The 15,934-nt window shown below is 44.3% G+C and overlaps 1 protein-coding gene and 1 non-coding gene across 5 annotated transcripts in view; one reads left to right on the top strand and one right to left on the bottom strand.

Moving 5' to 3' along the window:
- The window catches only part of HHIPL2 (HHIP like 2), a 139,973-nt gene that overhangs the window by 114,666 nt on the left and 9,373 nt on the right, over positions 1-15,934 (bottom strand). For 3 of the 4 annotated variants that reach the window (XR_002436839.1, XR_002436840.1, XR_002436841.1), the window contains exons 2-9: positions 13,647-14,299; positions 12,527-12,670; positions 11,847-12,178; positions 10,342-10,468; positions 9,830-9,975; positions 7,779-7,860; positions 4,933-5,015; positions 3,727-4,140 (exon numbers count right to left, since the gene is read on the bottom strand). Coding sequence is in view for 1 of the 4 variants with exons in the window: in XM_021391707.1 (XP_021247382.1) it covers positions 3,767-4,140; positions 4,933-5,015; positions 7,779-7,860; positions 9,830-9,975; positions 10,342-10,468; positions 11,847-12,178; positions 12,527-12,670; positions 13,647-14,299 (1,941 nt within the window). In the remaining 3 variants the exon portion in view is untranslated. Of the gene's footprint in view, positions 1-3,436; positions 4,141-4,932; positions 5,016-7,778; positions 7,861-9,829; positions 9,976-10,341; positions 10,469-11,846; positions 12,179-12,526; positions 12,671-13,646; positions 14,300-15,934 lie in introns of those variants that run through there. The other variant, XM_021391707.1, reaches the window with a different exon arrangement.
- Positions 2,693-2,765, top strand: TRNAT-UGU. Its single transcript has one exon. It is a non-coding gene; the product is annotated as a tRNA-Thr (tRNA).

The following is a 15,934-nucleotide window of genomic DNA, read 5'->3' as shown; positions in this document are numbered from 1 at the left end:
TGGCCCTCTAACAGGAATTCTCCAAGCTACCTTTAGTCTGTTTTAAACACCTACACCAAAAGAATCATAGAAGAGCGTAGGCTGGAAAGGAAGGGACCCTGAAGCCCACCCAGCTCCAGCCCCCAGCCGTGGGCAGGGCTGCTACTCCCAGCTCAGGCTGCCCAGGGCCCCATCCAACCTGGCCTTGAGCGCCTCCAGGGATGAGGCACCCACAGCTTCTCTGGGCAGCTGTGCCAGGGCCTCACTGCCCTATGAGTAAAGAATTTTCCCCAACATCTAACCTAAATCTCCTCTCATTTAGTTTAATGCTATTCCCCCTTGCCAAATCACAATCAAACTGTGTAAAAAGTCACTCTCCCTACCAATTCTAAGCTCCTTTTAAGTACTGGAACATCACAATGAGATCTCCTCGGAGCCTTCTCTTCTCCAGGCTGAACAACCACAGCTTGCTCAGCCTTTCTTTGGAGACGTTCTCCAGCCCTAAAAGGGTCTTATATCAACCCAAAGCACATTCCTGTGCAAATATGACTGCGAGGATGGCCTAGCTAAGAGCATCAGCAGCTTGCAGACAGGAGCTGGACAATGCTGTTGTCTATTAAATAAAGCAGTTCCTGTGCTCAACTCCAGCCATATATCAACAGGGTAGTGTGTGGTCACTAGCAGAACTTGGCTGGTAACAAATCTGTCATGATCAGTAAGATCTGTCTCATTTCATAGACCCATAAAATCATTAAGGATGGAAAAGACCTCTAAGATCCTCAAGTTCGACCCAACCCCACCATGCCCACTAACAATGTCTCTCAGTGCCACATTTCCACCGTTCTTGAACCCCTCCACAGACTCCACCACCTCCCCGGGCAGCCTGTGCCAGTTCCTCTCTGCTCTTTCTGAGAATAAATTTTTCCCAATATTCAGCCTGAAAACAGTTGACGTTTTCAGCTCAGAATCCCTCCAGAGTCAAGTGAGAAACAAGCACTTACTAGACTGTGATTCAGACACCTGTTTTAGAGCTTTACCTTCAGGTGAGAAGAATTATGTCTTAGAAGTGTCTCACTTCCTCATTTCCATTATAAAGACTCTAAAGAGCTCACTGGCATGGGCATCACATCTTGAATCCCACCTAGGGTGCCTAACAAAAACTACGTGCTCCACAGCATTTGTTCCCATCTCCCAGTGAGGTCTAAGAAGACAGGAAAGGAAGTCTAGAAGCAGGAGAATTACAGCACTTTGCACTTAAAAAACAACAGTGACAAGAAGCTATATCACCACAGAAAACTTGATTTCAATATTATTCTGTTCTCTAAATACATCTCACCCTGCAGTTCAGTATTAGACTGGCTAAAGTAAGTTCTTTGTATTGTAGAAAAAATGTTACACAGCTCCTGTCTAGTTTAAAGAAAAGTTACAGCACACGCAGTGATTATATTTCAGTTTCCCATTGCAGTAACAGAACACTCACCACAGCCCTTTCAGCTGTCCTCAGAAGAGCAACTCTAGACTCACAGTCTTCAAAGGGAGAGGAAAAAAAATAGCCATCAAAGATATGATAATTCACAAATATATCAGCTGCCACAGCAGAGGTCAAAAGCATTTTGATAAGATATGTTGAAGTAATTTTAGTGTCTTACATAAACAAGACAGAGTTCACCGGAGCTGGCTTAGTTGTCCACAGAGATCACATCAATTTGAAGAGAAGGAGTGATAAAAAATAAAATTAATAACATTTTAAAAAAAATTCAATTTGTGGAATGAACAAGCAGTCTTTAGTGCCTTAGGGCAGCTTTTTCTGGCCATTTTTATTTCAAGGAGCTTTGCTTATGGTCACATGAAGAAAACTGGCCCTTCTGAGCAAAGAAAAGGAGACAATCTTCCATGTTTTTAAACTTTCTTGCTCTGTAAAAAATGAAGAGAGAAACAGAGGCCACAGTATGTCTTCCTTGTTGGATCCAACACATGCTTGTGGCTTATCTGAGAGAAAGTTGTTCTGTAACAGTTATTTCACAAAACGTGAGAACATTTACAACACCACGCTGACTGTAATCTCTCAGTTTACATTGGTTTTGTTTGCCTTGTGTTGGGTTTGGGGGTGTCTTTTGGGGGGAAGCTTTCACTTTGCACAAAACATCATGCTCCCACCTCACAAAAGCTGGAATCATCTCCCCCTTCATAGCAGGTTACTCTGGTGGGCGGCTTAGGGGCTGGAGAACACAGTAGCAGTCCTTGCAGAAACCTTTCTGTAAGCTTCACCCTGTCACTGAATACTTCTTGCTGAAATAGTATATTTTATCACGCATAAATGCTGCTTTGTTCCACGTTTAAACAACAGCATTCACTGCCCTGTTGATTAGCTGGCAAGGCCGACCCGCTGCTCACAGACGATAGCGTCGAACTTGTGGGTTCGCCTTCCGTCAGCATTTCCCGCCAGAAGAAACGGCTAAGGAGAAACTGCAGGGCGGGACTGAGCGGGGCCGCGAAGGCCAAATCGCCCTCGGAGATGCTAGAAGCAGGAGGCAAGGCGTGGCCTGCCGTTCCGTGGCTCTGGCCCACACGGCTCCAGCTGCTCGGAGCCGCGGGAGCGGACGAGGAGGCAACAAACCGGGACGCTGAGCTGCAGGGTCAGGCGCGTGTGGAGCCGCGCGGCGTTCGCCTCCTGCAGCCACAGCAGGCAACAGGAGGGCTCGAATTGATAGGTGGCTCCATAGCTCAGTGGTTAGAGCACTGGTCTTGTAAACCAGGGGTCGCGAGTTCGATCCTCGCTGGGGCCTCCGTATCTTTTATAATTTTTTTAACCTACTCTTTCCAATCAAATAGTTTCGTTCCGAAGCCTTCTCCCCGTTACACTTGGAAAAAAACACGCATGGGCGCGGAGAGAACGCGTCGCCTTCCCAGCCCGGCCCAGGCGCTCCGGTTGGTAGCTTACCCCACACCGTATGTTTCAGCTCACAGCCGGCCTCGGGGGCAGGGCTGCACCCAGCAGGTGGCGGCAGCAGAAAGCCCAACGCGGGAAGCGGCGCCGGATGAAGCCCCGACTGCAAAATGGTGCCACGCGCTGCGGCATCAGCCCCGCCCGAGGGAAGGGCGGTGCGGGCACAGCCTCAGCCAGGCCGCAGCCCCAGTAAAGACACCGCTCTGGGGAAAGAAGTGCGGTTTGTTACAGCCCACGGCCACCGAGAAGAACAGAGCAGCTTCTCCTTAGAGGTCCCCGGGGAGCATAGAGCTCACAGCGCTCCTAACAGCGCCAGCCCATGCCCAACCCTTGGGAACCCACGCATATATCGTAACTTGAATAAAACACTGCTTAAAATACTGTTAATGCATTATTGCCTGTAAGACACCTACCTGTAAAGTATACTTTAACTAGAATTCAATGCAAGGACCCACAAACTAACAATATCAAAAGAAAGGTGAGGGCACTGACGTATTCTTGCACTGAAGATACAAGTCTTGAAAGCTGGAGGCAGCTGGATTTATTAGACAGACACACGGCCACATCTTACCATGAGCACCCTCAGACACTCATAAGTACTTCTGTCAGAAAAGGACTTCATAGCAGTATTTGCGAAGAAAATTAGTTGCATGGGGTTGAAATTAATTGTATGAGGTTGATGCCATTAAGGTTTAATAGAACACCTACAGATTGCTAACGCTGACAGAAATGGAAGAGCACCTGAGAGCAACAATGAGCAACCCAAGGAAAGAATCAGTTCAGAACATTTGTTGCACCACCTTATAAGTGACTGGCTTGTTTGAGGGATGGCCATGAGGTTCAAAAGCTGCTGCTTCGTCTACTCTCCTTCCTCCTCCTTCCCAGAGTTCCCTCAGCTTGTGCAGCTTGCTTTGGGAGAAGCTTCTTGGCTCCAGGTAGTTGGGAGCTCTTCTTTTTTGGCAAAGATGGTGCTGGCGTTGTTCTGTTGACCCTTGCAACCTTCTGTTTCTGGTTTGGCTTGTGTTCACCACCAGCCTTGGTTTTTGGTGTCTTTTTATTGGACAGATTTGGTTTCGCTGTTGATGCTTTTATTTTGGAGGATGCCTTCTTTTTAGATTTCTTAGAAAAAGCTGTCGGGACAGCTCCAGGGGGGGCGGAAGATTTTTTCGGACGCTTGGTTGGTGAAGGTTCATTAAGCAACTCAAGGACAGTCTCTGCGAAAGAGTAATTGAGATGTTTCATTAGCCCTGCTTTAAGGTAGAAGGCTAATTTAGAAAAATACTGATACAAACTCTTATTAGAAGTTCAGCTTCAAAAAATATCTGACATTCTAACAAGAGGAAACAGACTGCAGAAACATCCTTTCTTCTATCAAAAGATTTTTGGGTTTCTTGGACATAACATTTGTTTTAGAAATTATGAATGTCTATTTAGGAAAATAAGTCCTGAAAGAATGTAACAAAGCCTTGCACACTTCTCTTTGGCCAACGTAAGAGTATGATTTTTTCACATTACACCAACATCTGGAAATCCCAGATAAGACAGCTTCAGCTTGCTAAATGTTGTTTCTACTCAATAACACAGTGTAACCTCTGCTCTGGTCTAATAGGATCTAGGACAGAAAAAAAAAAGCACAGAAGAAAGCAAAGATGACCCCACTAGATTTACAGGGGAAGAATGATGCTACTTGACCCAGGGAGCTTGTCACAAAGCAAGGACAGGCACTCAGAATTTCCCAGACCAAATCCAATGCTAAGCAGGGCCATCAATTCCCTTGGGATGCCTGTATGCACTGTTGCTTGACAACATTTAGGAAAATTCAAAGACTGGGATTAAGAAAAGACACTGCATCTAGTGGTCAACAGAAGCATGCAGTAAATGCAATTACCTGACTTCAAGATAGGTCCTGCTCGGCGCTTTGGCTTTAAGTTCACTAGCAACATCAATCATTTACATGTAAGACTGCTGACAGCTTTATTTCTTGGTAAAATTAAAGCCCAACTTACTTGCACGTGGAACAAATGCTATCCGTTTGCTCTTTATTTTCACTGTTACAGGCTTGTATTTACATTTCCCTGGTGGAGCTCTCCTTGAAAAACAGAAAGATGCACAGATATCTGAGAAACTGTCAGGAAGTCTGTAAGATCACCTATTTCCAACCCTCCTGCCATGGGCAGGGTTGCTAACCACTAGTGACAGAGCACTTTTTGCCCACTGACAGCATAGCATAAGGAACTCCAGCCAGCCAGCAGAACACTCCCACCCAGCCCCACAGAATTTGGTGCAACGCTCAAAGGGTGCTGCTTTGGACATAACCAAAGGGACTACAAAGAGGAACAGACCTATATTTGCTTATGTTTTCTGTTCCCCACCAAGAGAAGGGCTGTACAACAAAAAAAGAACAAGCTCTTCCAATTTGGCATGCTTTTAAGCACAGAGCAAAGCAGCGCATGACCTCAGGCACAGCATTTTCTTGTGATTAGCATTCTTCAGACATGGGCAACAGCCAAATGCTTCCTCCACACCACTTAAGTTAAAAAGAAAAAAAAAGACAAGCTACTAGGGCAGGCTTGGTGGTGGCTTTTGTTGTTTTTTCCTCCTCCCCAACTTTTAAAGTACCTTCTAACACCTCTTCCCCCTCCACTCCTCACTGAGGAGTTTGGTGCCAATCCAGGCAGAAGCACGCCAGCCACACTGGGTGGAAATAGAATAAGCCCATGAAGAGCATGAAATTGCAAAGGAGAATGGAAAAAATCTCAGCTCATGGTATGATCAGGAGAAGACGAGAGTGCAGCCCAGGATCTGGAAGTATCAGCACTCTACTCCAGGGCCAAGCTTTGCACACCCGAGACAAACTTGCAAAGTGCTTAACCTGACAGCCAAGGGCAAAGCTGAGCAGTTCTGCAACCAGGCTAAGGGGAGCCAGAAAACACAAGAATACATTCCAGAGATCCACCTCAAAATGATAGATGTGAAGCTCCAAAAGCACAGGACAGAGCTGGCTTGTTTCCAAAAAGCCTTTCAGAGCAGTACAAGCATCATGCTCCTGGCAGTGGCTCGCGGCTCCCACAGAGCCATCCTAATGCAGTGCATTACTGCGGAGCAGTTCCTGAGCAGGAGGCCTCCTGGAGAGGCTCCTGCAGGGAAACAGAAAGCTGCACTTCTCCCCTTACAGTGGGGAAAGGAGAGAACTTATCACAGTCTTCGTGGTATAGGGAATGCAAGGCTTTTACTGAAGAAATAGAGCATATTCAAATGGTCAGTGTTTATGGTTGTCCACAGTATTTTATACTTTTTTATCCCCAAAGTTTGGAAGAAGTTGCATAAGCATACTCATCATAAAAATAGACTTCTGTAGGGATAATTACATAATGTGGAAAAAACATTTTGCTTGGAAAACTCAGGTTCACACTCCAACTCTTTGAACACTGCATGAACTGCCAGGTTTCACTTTTTTTTGTTAAGAGGAATTGCAGCTAAACCTTGGACTGCATTTTTATTTAATTTTAAAACTCAAAGTACATCACAAGTATCTGCTGTCATTTCTGGTCTCTGCAAGTGCTAGTATACATTTTTGGAATTTTTCCATTAGACAACTAATCCCTGCTGATTTAAGGGAGAATTGGGTGTTTAACTCGCAAGGGATGATCTTGCAACCTGTTTTCCCCTTTGCCTCATCAGCTCTAATATTTCTCCAGTTCATGTGGAGAAGAGGATTTTCACATGGAAAATTAAACAAAGATTCAAAATTATTTATCTGCCTTCCATGTGGTAGTCCTTAAGGGCACATGAGGTTGACTCCTGCAAGCTGGTTTTCCTTGCATAAAATTAGGGACAGACATCCCTGCAGTCCTTGTGCCAAGTCAGAAACAGCAGTAAGACGTCGAAGAATCAGACTACCAGTACTTTCCAATTATGTAATAATCAGCAAAAGGTCACTGTTAAGTGTCCTAGGGAAGATTCATAGCTGATCTTGTCAAACTGCATCAGCCTCAACATGTAACAGCACAATTCACAGGAGCCTTGGCCTCAGCAGAGTGTTCTTCATCTGTTTTCCATCTAGATTGCTTTAGCAGCAGGGAATGGTCACCATTGTTGTGACCATGCAAGATCTCAGTCCTTCGTACACAGAAATTGGGTACTATGAGGGTGGCCAGTGCCTTTTCTCCTCTCACAGATGTACTGTGCCAGGCAGATTTGAGTTAGAGAAAACAAGCCCTGGTAAGATGCTTGGTAAGTCAATTGATTTGCATCTTTAATTTGCTAGCAAATGGAAATACATTCAACTCCTTATGAGATGGGCCAAAAGCCCTGAAGACCAAAACTATTTGCTTTCATGTTGCCACATATCATCAGCCTTTTATTGTGTTTTACTCTATTATGGCTTATCAATTCATTTTCTGACTTCCATTTCATGATGGAAAGGAACATGGTAGCCAGCACAAAGTAAAATCAAAAAAGAAAAGTCTCCTTATTATCAAATTAATTTTCTTTAATTTACAAGATCTCTGGTTCAAGTGTAAACAAAATGTTCCCCTCTCATAACTTTGAAGAACATAAATTTTTAAATATCTTTAAAGGTGCAAACAAGGAGATATGATTTTGAGCCTCCCTGTCCCAGACCTTAAAGTTATCAGAAGTTGGACCACTTCTGGGAACACAGATATGATAAGCGAGGAACAAGTTCACTGACACTGAAAAGTTGCACCAGATGAACAGAAATCAAGGTCTGGAGGTAGGAGTTAGTGAGATTATGCTTCAAAAGCACTTTGAATTCTGTCTCCCGTGATAGCTGGAGAATGTGCAGTGATTACAGAAGAATTTGACATTAAAAACATCTTTAGTTACTAACCTTGCAGGATCAACAAATTTGTAAAGAGATCCATGTGGCGCATAGGCACTGGGATAAGAAGTAGACATAAAATACAGCTCACCTAAATGGAAGTGAAGAAAGAAAAGCAGTTTCAGATTCAAGGGTCCAAACTGAAACCCAGTTCTACGTTTCCACATTTCCCATCTCTTCACTAGTTAACACTGTCAGAAAATAAATCCCTTTTGTCACTCTCTCAGTTGTGTCTTACTTCCAGAAATGGGCTTTGGCCTCACCCTGCCCTATGTAGGTTGACTTCTGGGGACAACAAGCAATCTCCTGGTTGCAGCAGAGTTTCACACAAGACGAGCAGCCCTCAATCAAACACAGAGCATGAGCAGGGCGGCCTTCACAATGACAGCCCTCCAAATGGTTACTTTCCTATATATGAAGACATGCTTTTTAAACTTTTTTTTTAATCAAAGAAATATCCAGAAGCTACAAATTGAAGGGGAAAACCACACAAATATTTAGCCATCTCTCAGAGGTACAAAAAAAAAAAGTATGCAACAGGATCTAAACTGGCTATCCACGCAAGACAGAGGCTTCTCATTACTGTATGGCTGCCAAGAAGAGCAGCTGCTCTTGATGCCTTCCCTTCAGCACCCACTAAAATAATATCCAGGCAAATCATAGCAGCTTGTAAGAGAGGCAAAACTATTGTTGCATTTCAAATTACAGCACCATATTACTTTCTAAAGAGCAACCAGTAGAAGAGACATTTAACACCCACTCACACCACATGTAGTTAAAAACTGTACATACTTCATGATAAAGCCTAAGTCTGACAAAACAGGCTAGCCAAATGACCCAGGATCTTTTCCTGACAAGCAAAGCTCTTCTCTGCTAAATCATGAAATATCTCTGAAGCCCATCTGAGTTCTCCCATAAATTTGTCCTCACTTTTTACGTTGTGTAGATTTTTGTCAGGAGACGATGCAGAAGTGAACAAAGTATGCATTTCATCTTGGTGAAAGTCTAGTCACCATGACCACAGTAAGTCTATGCACTGAGCCATTTCCACTAAACTTGAATTTAGTGTGTGTTTTTGGTCTATAATCCCAGTGTGAAATGCTGTTGTTTTGAATAGATGGAGGAATTTAAACTAATGAAGACGAAGAGACTCAGATAAACTATAAGAACTCAAGTAAGGATGAATCATGGAATCACAGGGGTTGGAAGGGACCTCAAGAGATGATCGAGTCCAATCCCCCTGCCAAAGTAGTTACCCTGCAACAGGTCACACAGGTGGGTGTCCAGAAGGGTCTTGAGTATCTCCATAGAAGGAAATTCCACGACCTCTCTGGGCAGCCTGTTCCAGTGCTCCGTCACCCTTACTGTAAAGAAGTTCTTCCACATATTAGTACCAAACTTCTTATGTTCAAGTTTTAGGCCATTACTCTTTGTTCTATCGCTACACATCACAGAGAAGAGCTTGGCCTCATCTATCTGCCTGCCACCTCCCTTCAGACATTTATAAACATTTATCAAATCCTCTCTCAGTCTTCTTTTCCCCATGCTGAACAGACCCAGGCTACTCAGCCTTTCCTCATACAGGAGATGCTCCAGGTCCTTTATCATCTTTGTGGCCCTCCACTGGACTCCTCCTAGGAGATTTCTGTCATTTTTGAACTGGGGAGCACAGAACTGGACACAGAATTCTAAATGCACTGTCACAATGAAAGAACAAACTGCATTGATGCAGCCTTTTGATTAATAAAATAACAAAAAAAGAAGGTGAATCCTAAAATCAACAGCAGTTCAAACTCTGCAGGGAACCTGGAGCATTCCAAGTGAAGCTCACTTGAGGATCTGATTCTTGAGCTCTCCATGAAGCCAGCCTGCAAACAGCCTCACAGGGCAGAAGGCACCTCTGAACCCCTACATGCCAGCCTGAAATTGCTACAAACTTGTCTTGTTGCTAAAGAGCAAGCACTACATTTGTGAGAAGCAATGTAATTTCAGCATTTGCCCTGGAACACAAAACTGACAGTACCGTTTCCAGCAAAGGTACGACTGGCAAGATACTCTACCTGCTTCATCCTCAGCAAATGAGATGATGAATTTACTGTAAGATCTGATCATTCCAGGGAAAGCACAAGCTTTTGTGCTACCAATGCAGATATCTTGCTTCTTCCACTTATTTGTCTTCTCATCTTCCCGTAAAGCCATAAGTCGACTAGATGAAAAATAAAATTTTTATATTTTGGTTATCAAGATTTGTTCCTGCCAAAAATCATGCATTACTGAAATTTAAATGTCAGTTAAAGACCCTGGCTGTTGACTAGCTTCGAGCATGTATTTCAAAAAAAAGAAAAAAACAAAAAAGCAAGCCTGAACAAAAGCAAACCCATCCTAAGGACCTAACTTACAGGAAGTTTAGATCCTGACCAAAATGTTGTTATAATGGTTAGAGCTCTTAATCTAATACACAGCCATCTTGGATTCTCATTTACTCCAGCTCAAAATGTCTCAGGATACTCTGATATTATTAAGACCTATACATATGCAGAACAGGAGATGCAGAGAAAATGACTCATCTCACCCGTTCATGAAATCACCAAAGATATAGAGACCATTCAAATTGGGCGATTCACATCCTCTGTATACATAACCTCCAGTGACCGACTTCCCCACACTGCGGCCATAAGCAAATATGGGAAGAATGTCATCTGTTAAACACAAACATGAAAAGAGAGAAAATTTATATCCAGAGAGAATCAAAAAGCAGTTGTTCAGTAAGACTGATGGGCACAAAGTGATGTGAGGGAGGGTACAGTTGAATAAATGACATAGTTAAACTTCAGTGGGGATTCAGTAACTTACTCCAGGACAGAACTGACTCAGGGACTTTAGAGAACTCTCTGCAGAAAGTTATCAACCTGCAGGAACCAATATCTTACAGATCTGTCATTGCACCACCCATTTTAACAGATTGCCTTTACAAATTCACGTACTTCTACAGAAGGGGATACAATCAAACAATTGCAAGTCAGCTCAGCATCTTCATAGGCTTGCTGCCATTCTCAGAACAGAACACGCATGAATATGCAACCTACAAACAATTTTTATCATAAGATTTCTGAAGACAAATGCTTTGATTCTGGCAACACTAGCACTGAATTCAGCATTTTCTTGAAGCCCAGAATCAGACTCCACAAAATTACAGTCCTGTCTTCACTTTTTCTCTAGATTGCATATCTCATCTTTGATCTTTATGAGGATAAAGATCACAAATGTAGCTCATTAAAAATTGAAGACAAAATTTAAAGCAGGTGTGTTGTCAATTGAGGCTTGGGCCATTGTTAAAAAATTAGAAGTTTTGTTTTTTTAGTTGGTTTCTTTTAAAAAGAGCCATGAGTACTAGCACAGGAAAGATGTTGATGACAAATACTCTGCACCTACAAATGCAAGTTTGCTCATGCAAATGTCTCAGAAACATCCACATGAGCTCGAGAGCAGGTGTTTTTCTCCACGAACTGAAGGAACTTTATATGACATAATACCCGGTCCTACTACCATGCCTTCCAAAGACTACTCTTTGTTAAAGGAAGCCAAGTGAGCTGAGTTTGTCTGGTCACACCCACGTTCAGATCCAGAGCACAGAGTATGTGTTCTGCTGCAGCACTCTACTCACTGGGATGCACTGGCTCTTCTGTAAGATGCGTTTCATGGTCCCAGCATCAGCCTGGTTGGCCTGCCTCTGCCATAGCCATGGCTCAGAGCTTCCAAAGAAAGCTCTGAAGAAAACAGAGCATCAGTTTTGTATGTAAACCCAATCTGTTGCTTTCCTCACTTCCCTGGGAAAGCAGACCAGAAAAGCCACAGGCTTTGACCCTAAGTTCCACCTTCAGTGCAAGATAAGGAATTCCCTTGCTGAAGAAGGAGGGCAGCATTTCATATCAACACTTCAGGGCTGGGGAGAAGAGATTTCTGCTTCTAAATCTCCATTTAACACACAATACTGGATTGTTTAGTCACATTGAGAATTGACTAAATACTAAATACAAGTAGTATAAATAAAGCTTCTGTAAGAAGATTCTTCCTTACCCAAGGAGGAATTACGGCAAAGCTTTGTGTCATAGCATTCAAATCCCTCTTTTGCTCTCCAGCCATAGTTTCCTCCTTTAACAATTATGTCGATTTCCTCAAACCTGTTCTGTCCAACATCCCCACAGAATATCCTCCCTCTTCCCTTTTTCGTGGCAGGATCTCCCCGGTCAACCGCACATCGCCACATATTCCTGACCCCATAAGCATAAACCTCAGGGCGAGCCTTGGGATCAGACACAAAAGGGTTATCAGGAGGGATGCGATAAGGCTTGCCATCGGGACTTCTTCCATCCACATCAATCCTCAAGACTTTCCCCAGCAAAACACTCCTAATGAGAGCAACAGATAAAGACAGATTTACAAACATGAGTGTGAGAAACAAGTGAAAACATGGACAGTTCCCTCACTCTTTCCCCTTTCCAAAGGAAAAAGTTATCTGTTCAAAAGAAGGAAAACAACAGCTTGTATGTTTTGCAATGAAATCACAGAAGACTCTTCCACTCTTCTCAGGAAATTGGGTCCTCTCAACTTTCAGAACACAAAATTTTAACTGAATTTTGAAATTATGAACAAGCACTTCCTAGAAGCACTCTTACTTCAGTCTTCCCCATTGTCTCATTTCCAAGCCCTGTGACTTGGTGGACAAGCTCAAGGTTTTTGCCTGCACTCCTACTTACTTGTTCTGAGCATTCCCAAATTTCCCAAAAGGGTCTCCAGCTTTCCCTCCATCTCCTGTGAATAGATACAGATAGCCATCCACACCAAAGAGCAATTGCCCACCATTATGATTTGCAGCTGGTTCTTCAAGTTCTAAAAGATTCCTAAAAGAAAACAAAACAAACGAAATCAAGATGTAGTAACTGAAAAGAACTGACCATTCAGGCAGGCCACTGAAGTAGTGCATCCCTACTACGGAAGGGAGGAAAATTTCCCAGCAGTGCGGACACTTCAGATACAGTGCAAGGGCTGAGATACACCCCAGCTCCTGTGAGCCTGCAGTTTAGGGCTGGTTGCACACCTTATAGTAGAGCACTGTATGGCACCCCTCGATGAAGGATGATCACCACAAGCCACACAGCATGCTCCTGCCCCATGTACTACAGCTTTAATCTGCACTGCCTTAACATCTCTTGCACTAGCTGCAGTGCTCACCCAGCACCACAGGCATAGCGGCGTCACAGCTCACTTGTGAACACAAGTGCAAATACATGACGCGTTCATACAGAGCGAAGAGTTGTTGCCCCGTGAACTCTGGCTGTGGAAGCTGGGTTCTGCTTTCTTATATGAGAAGCAGATGGTGAATCTGAAGGCTTCAGCACCATCTTTGGAGTCTCATATGGTGATTGTGAGTCTTGAAAGAAAATAAGTCTGCTACTAACAAGTTCTTTTCCATAACTGAGAATTAGCTTTGGCAGGGGGATGGGGAAACATCAGATCAAATGAATGTATAGTACTGTACTGAAACATCCCAGTTCTCCCAGAGCACAAAAAACTTTAAAGGAACAATGTGCTTTGTAAGCTTCAAGGCTTAAAGCTATTAGTGCTCTTTAAAAAGGCAGGAATACAAGACAGAAGGAGAAGATGGTTCAAAAGTCTGGATCATGGGTTCCATTTTCATGCCTTTTTAGTTTGCTGTGCAGACTTGAGCCACCTTGCCCCGGTAGCTTTCTTACAGACCCACTCAACATTCCTAGATAAAGGTGACTAGGAACATGCAGGTTCTGCAAGAGGGAAAGACAGGGACAGAGAAAATTATTTCTTACCGTGGCACACAGTAGCATTCAACATAAACTTTACCTTTCTGAGTGGGGATCTGCTTTGTTGGCATCAGAGGCCAAGACCTTCAATTCACTGATTCTGATCTTTTCCACTTGCTTCTTATCCATATATGAGTAATAGATATAAAATTTCCCATTGTTCTTGTAGTTGGGGTGGAAAGCCATCCCCAAAAAGCCTCTCTCATCCCCTATCCATGGCGTCGCCAGCACAATACTTTTAATATCCAGAAATGGCTCCTCCAACCGGCTGCCATCAGGTAGGTAGACCCAGATGATCCCCACCTGCTCAGCTACAAAGATGCGGTGGGTATGGTCATTGGCATGCAGCATGAGGACAGGGTTCCTCAGGCCATTAGCAACCTCAGTAAGGCAGAGCTGGAGGCAGCCTCTGCGGTCCTCCACCACTGAGCCCAGGTTGTGGTTGAGGGCTGTATTCCTCAGCACATTGGGGAAGCAGTAGTCCTCGTCATGCAGGCGAAGGAGGTTGCAGAAGCGGGTCTTATTCGTCTCACAGCATTCCTGAATGTGCTTATCACTAGTGAGCAAGCTGATGGCAGAGTGGCAATTGAAATGAAACTCAGAGCAATAGTCAAAACAAAGTCCTGGAAGATTCCTGAGAGGTGTCCGTGGGTTTTCAGCATCATAGAGATGTGCAGCATATGGAGAACATTCCTAGAAAGTAAAAGAATGCAGCTGTGCACGCATCCAGGAAAAGCCAAGGTTCCTCTTTGTAGAAGCAAAGCAGTTAAATGAAAAATTAATAAGGTAGAGAGCATAATGAGTCATCTTTGGAATAGCAGAAAATCACTCTATATATAGCTAAAAGGAACTTGGAGCTCAGTAGCAGTTTGCTTTAACAAACCACCATCAGCCACACCTAAATTATTCCCAAAAGGAGAACATCTATGAATGCTGTGGAATCTCCATTGCTAGAGGCATCTAAGGAATTGGGAGGCTTCTATCAATCTACTCTGACCTTTGCTTTTAGAAATCTCCCTTTGTTTCCTCTGCTAGATTTTAAGCTAGAAATTTTATTGTCTGTTAAAAAGCAGGTTATGTTTGCTCCCTTGCTATAGCAATCTTTTTAACTACAGAGAACATTAGCCTTCATACTTAAGACTTCTCTGGGCCCACAGTCCCAGATTTGGACATATTCCAGTCAGCCAACATAACTGCCTCTTGCAGATATATTTAAGATTTTACTTTATGAAGCCACTTAACACGTGATTAGACCACGGATTAGGTAGGAAAAAAGCAAAGCAGATACAGATTCACAAGTGGTGTCCCCGAAGGCTCAGTCTTGGGACCGGTGCTCTTCAACAGCTTTATCAATGACATAGATGATGGAATCCAGTGCACCCTCAGCAAGTTCACAGATGACACCAAGCTGAGTGGTGCAGTCAATACAATGGAGGGAAGGGAAGCCATCCAGAGGGACCTGGACAGGCTGGAGAAGCGGGCCCACGAGAACCTAATGAGGTTTAACAAGGCCAAATGCAAGGTGCTGCACTTGGGCCAGGGCAATCCCAGGTATTTACACAACCTGGGGGAAGAAATCCTCGAGAGCAGCCCTGCAGAAAGGGACTTGGGGATCCTGGCGGACAAGAAGCTGGGCATAAGCCAGCAGTGTGCACTGGCAGCCCGGAAGGCCAACTGTGTTCTGGGCTGCATTAAAAGAGGAGTGGCCAGCAGGGAGAGGGAGGTGGTGGTCCCCCTCTACTCGGCTCTTGTGAGGCCCCATCTGGAGTACTGCGTCCAGGCCTGGGGGCCCCAGCACAAGAAGGATGTGGAGCTCTTGGAACGAGTGCAGAGGAGGGCAATTAAGATGATCAGAGGGCTTGAGCACCTCTCCTATGAGGAAAGGTTGAGGAAACTGGGCTTGTTTAGTTTGGAGAAGAGAAGGCTCCGGGGAGACCTCACTGTGGCCTTCCAATACTTGAAGGGAGTGTATAAACAGAAGGGGGAATGATTGTTCACGAGGGTGGATAGCGATAGGACAAGGAGGAATGGTTTTAAATTGAGACAGGGGAGATGTAGGTTAGATATTAGGAGGAAGTTTTTCACACAGAGGGTGGTGACACACTGGAGCGGGTTGCCCAGGGGGGTTGAGGATGCCCCATCCCTGAAGGCATTCAAGGCCAGGCTGGACATGGCTCTGGGCAGCCTGGTCCAGTGGTTGGCGACCCTCCAACTCAGCAGGGGGGCTGAAACTCGATCTTTGAGGTCCTTTTCAACCCAGGCCTATGGTTGGTTGGTTCTACGGTTGGTTCTACGGTTGGTTCTACGGTTGGTTCTACGGTTGGTTCT

The sequence above is a fragment of the Numida meleagris genome, chromosome 3 (assembly GCF_002078875.1).
Source record: "Numida meleagris isolate 19003 breed g44 Domestic line chromosome 3, NumMel1.0, whole genome shotgun sequence".
In the NCBI taxonomy this organism is placed as follows: Eukaryota; Metazoa; Chordata; class Aves; order Galliformes; family Numididae; genus Numida; species Numida meleagris.
This window is presented reverse-complemented; position numbering and strand designations above follow the sequence as displayed.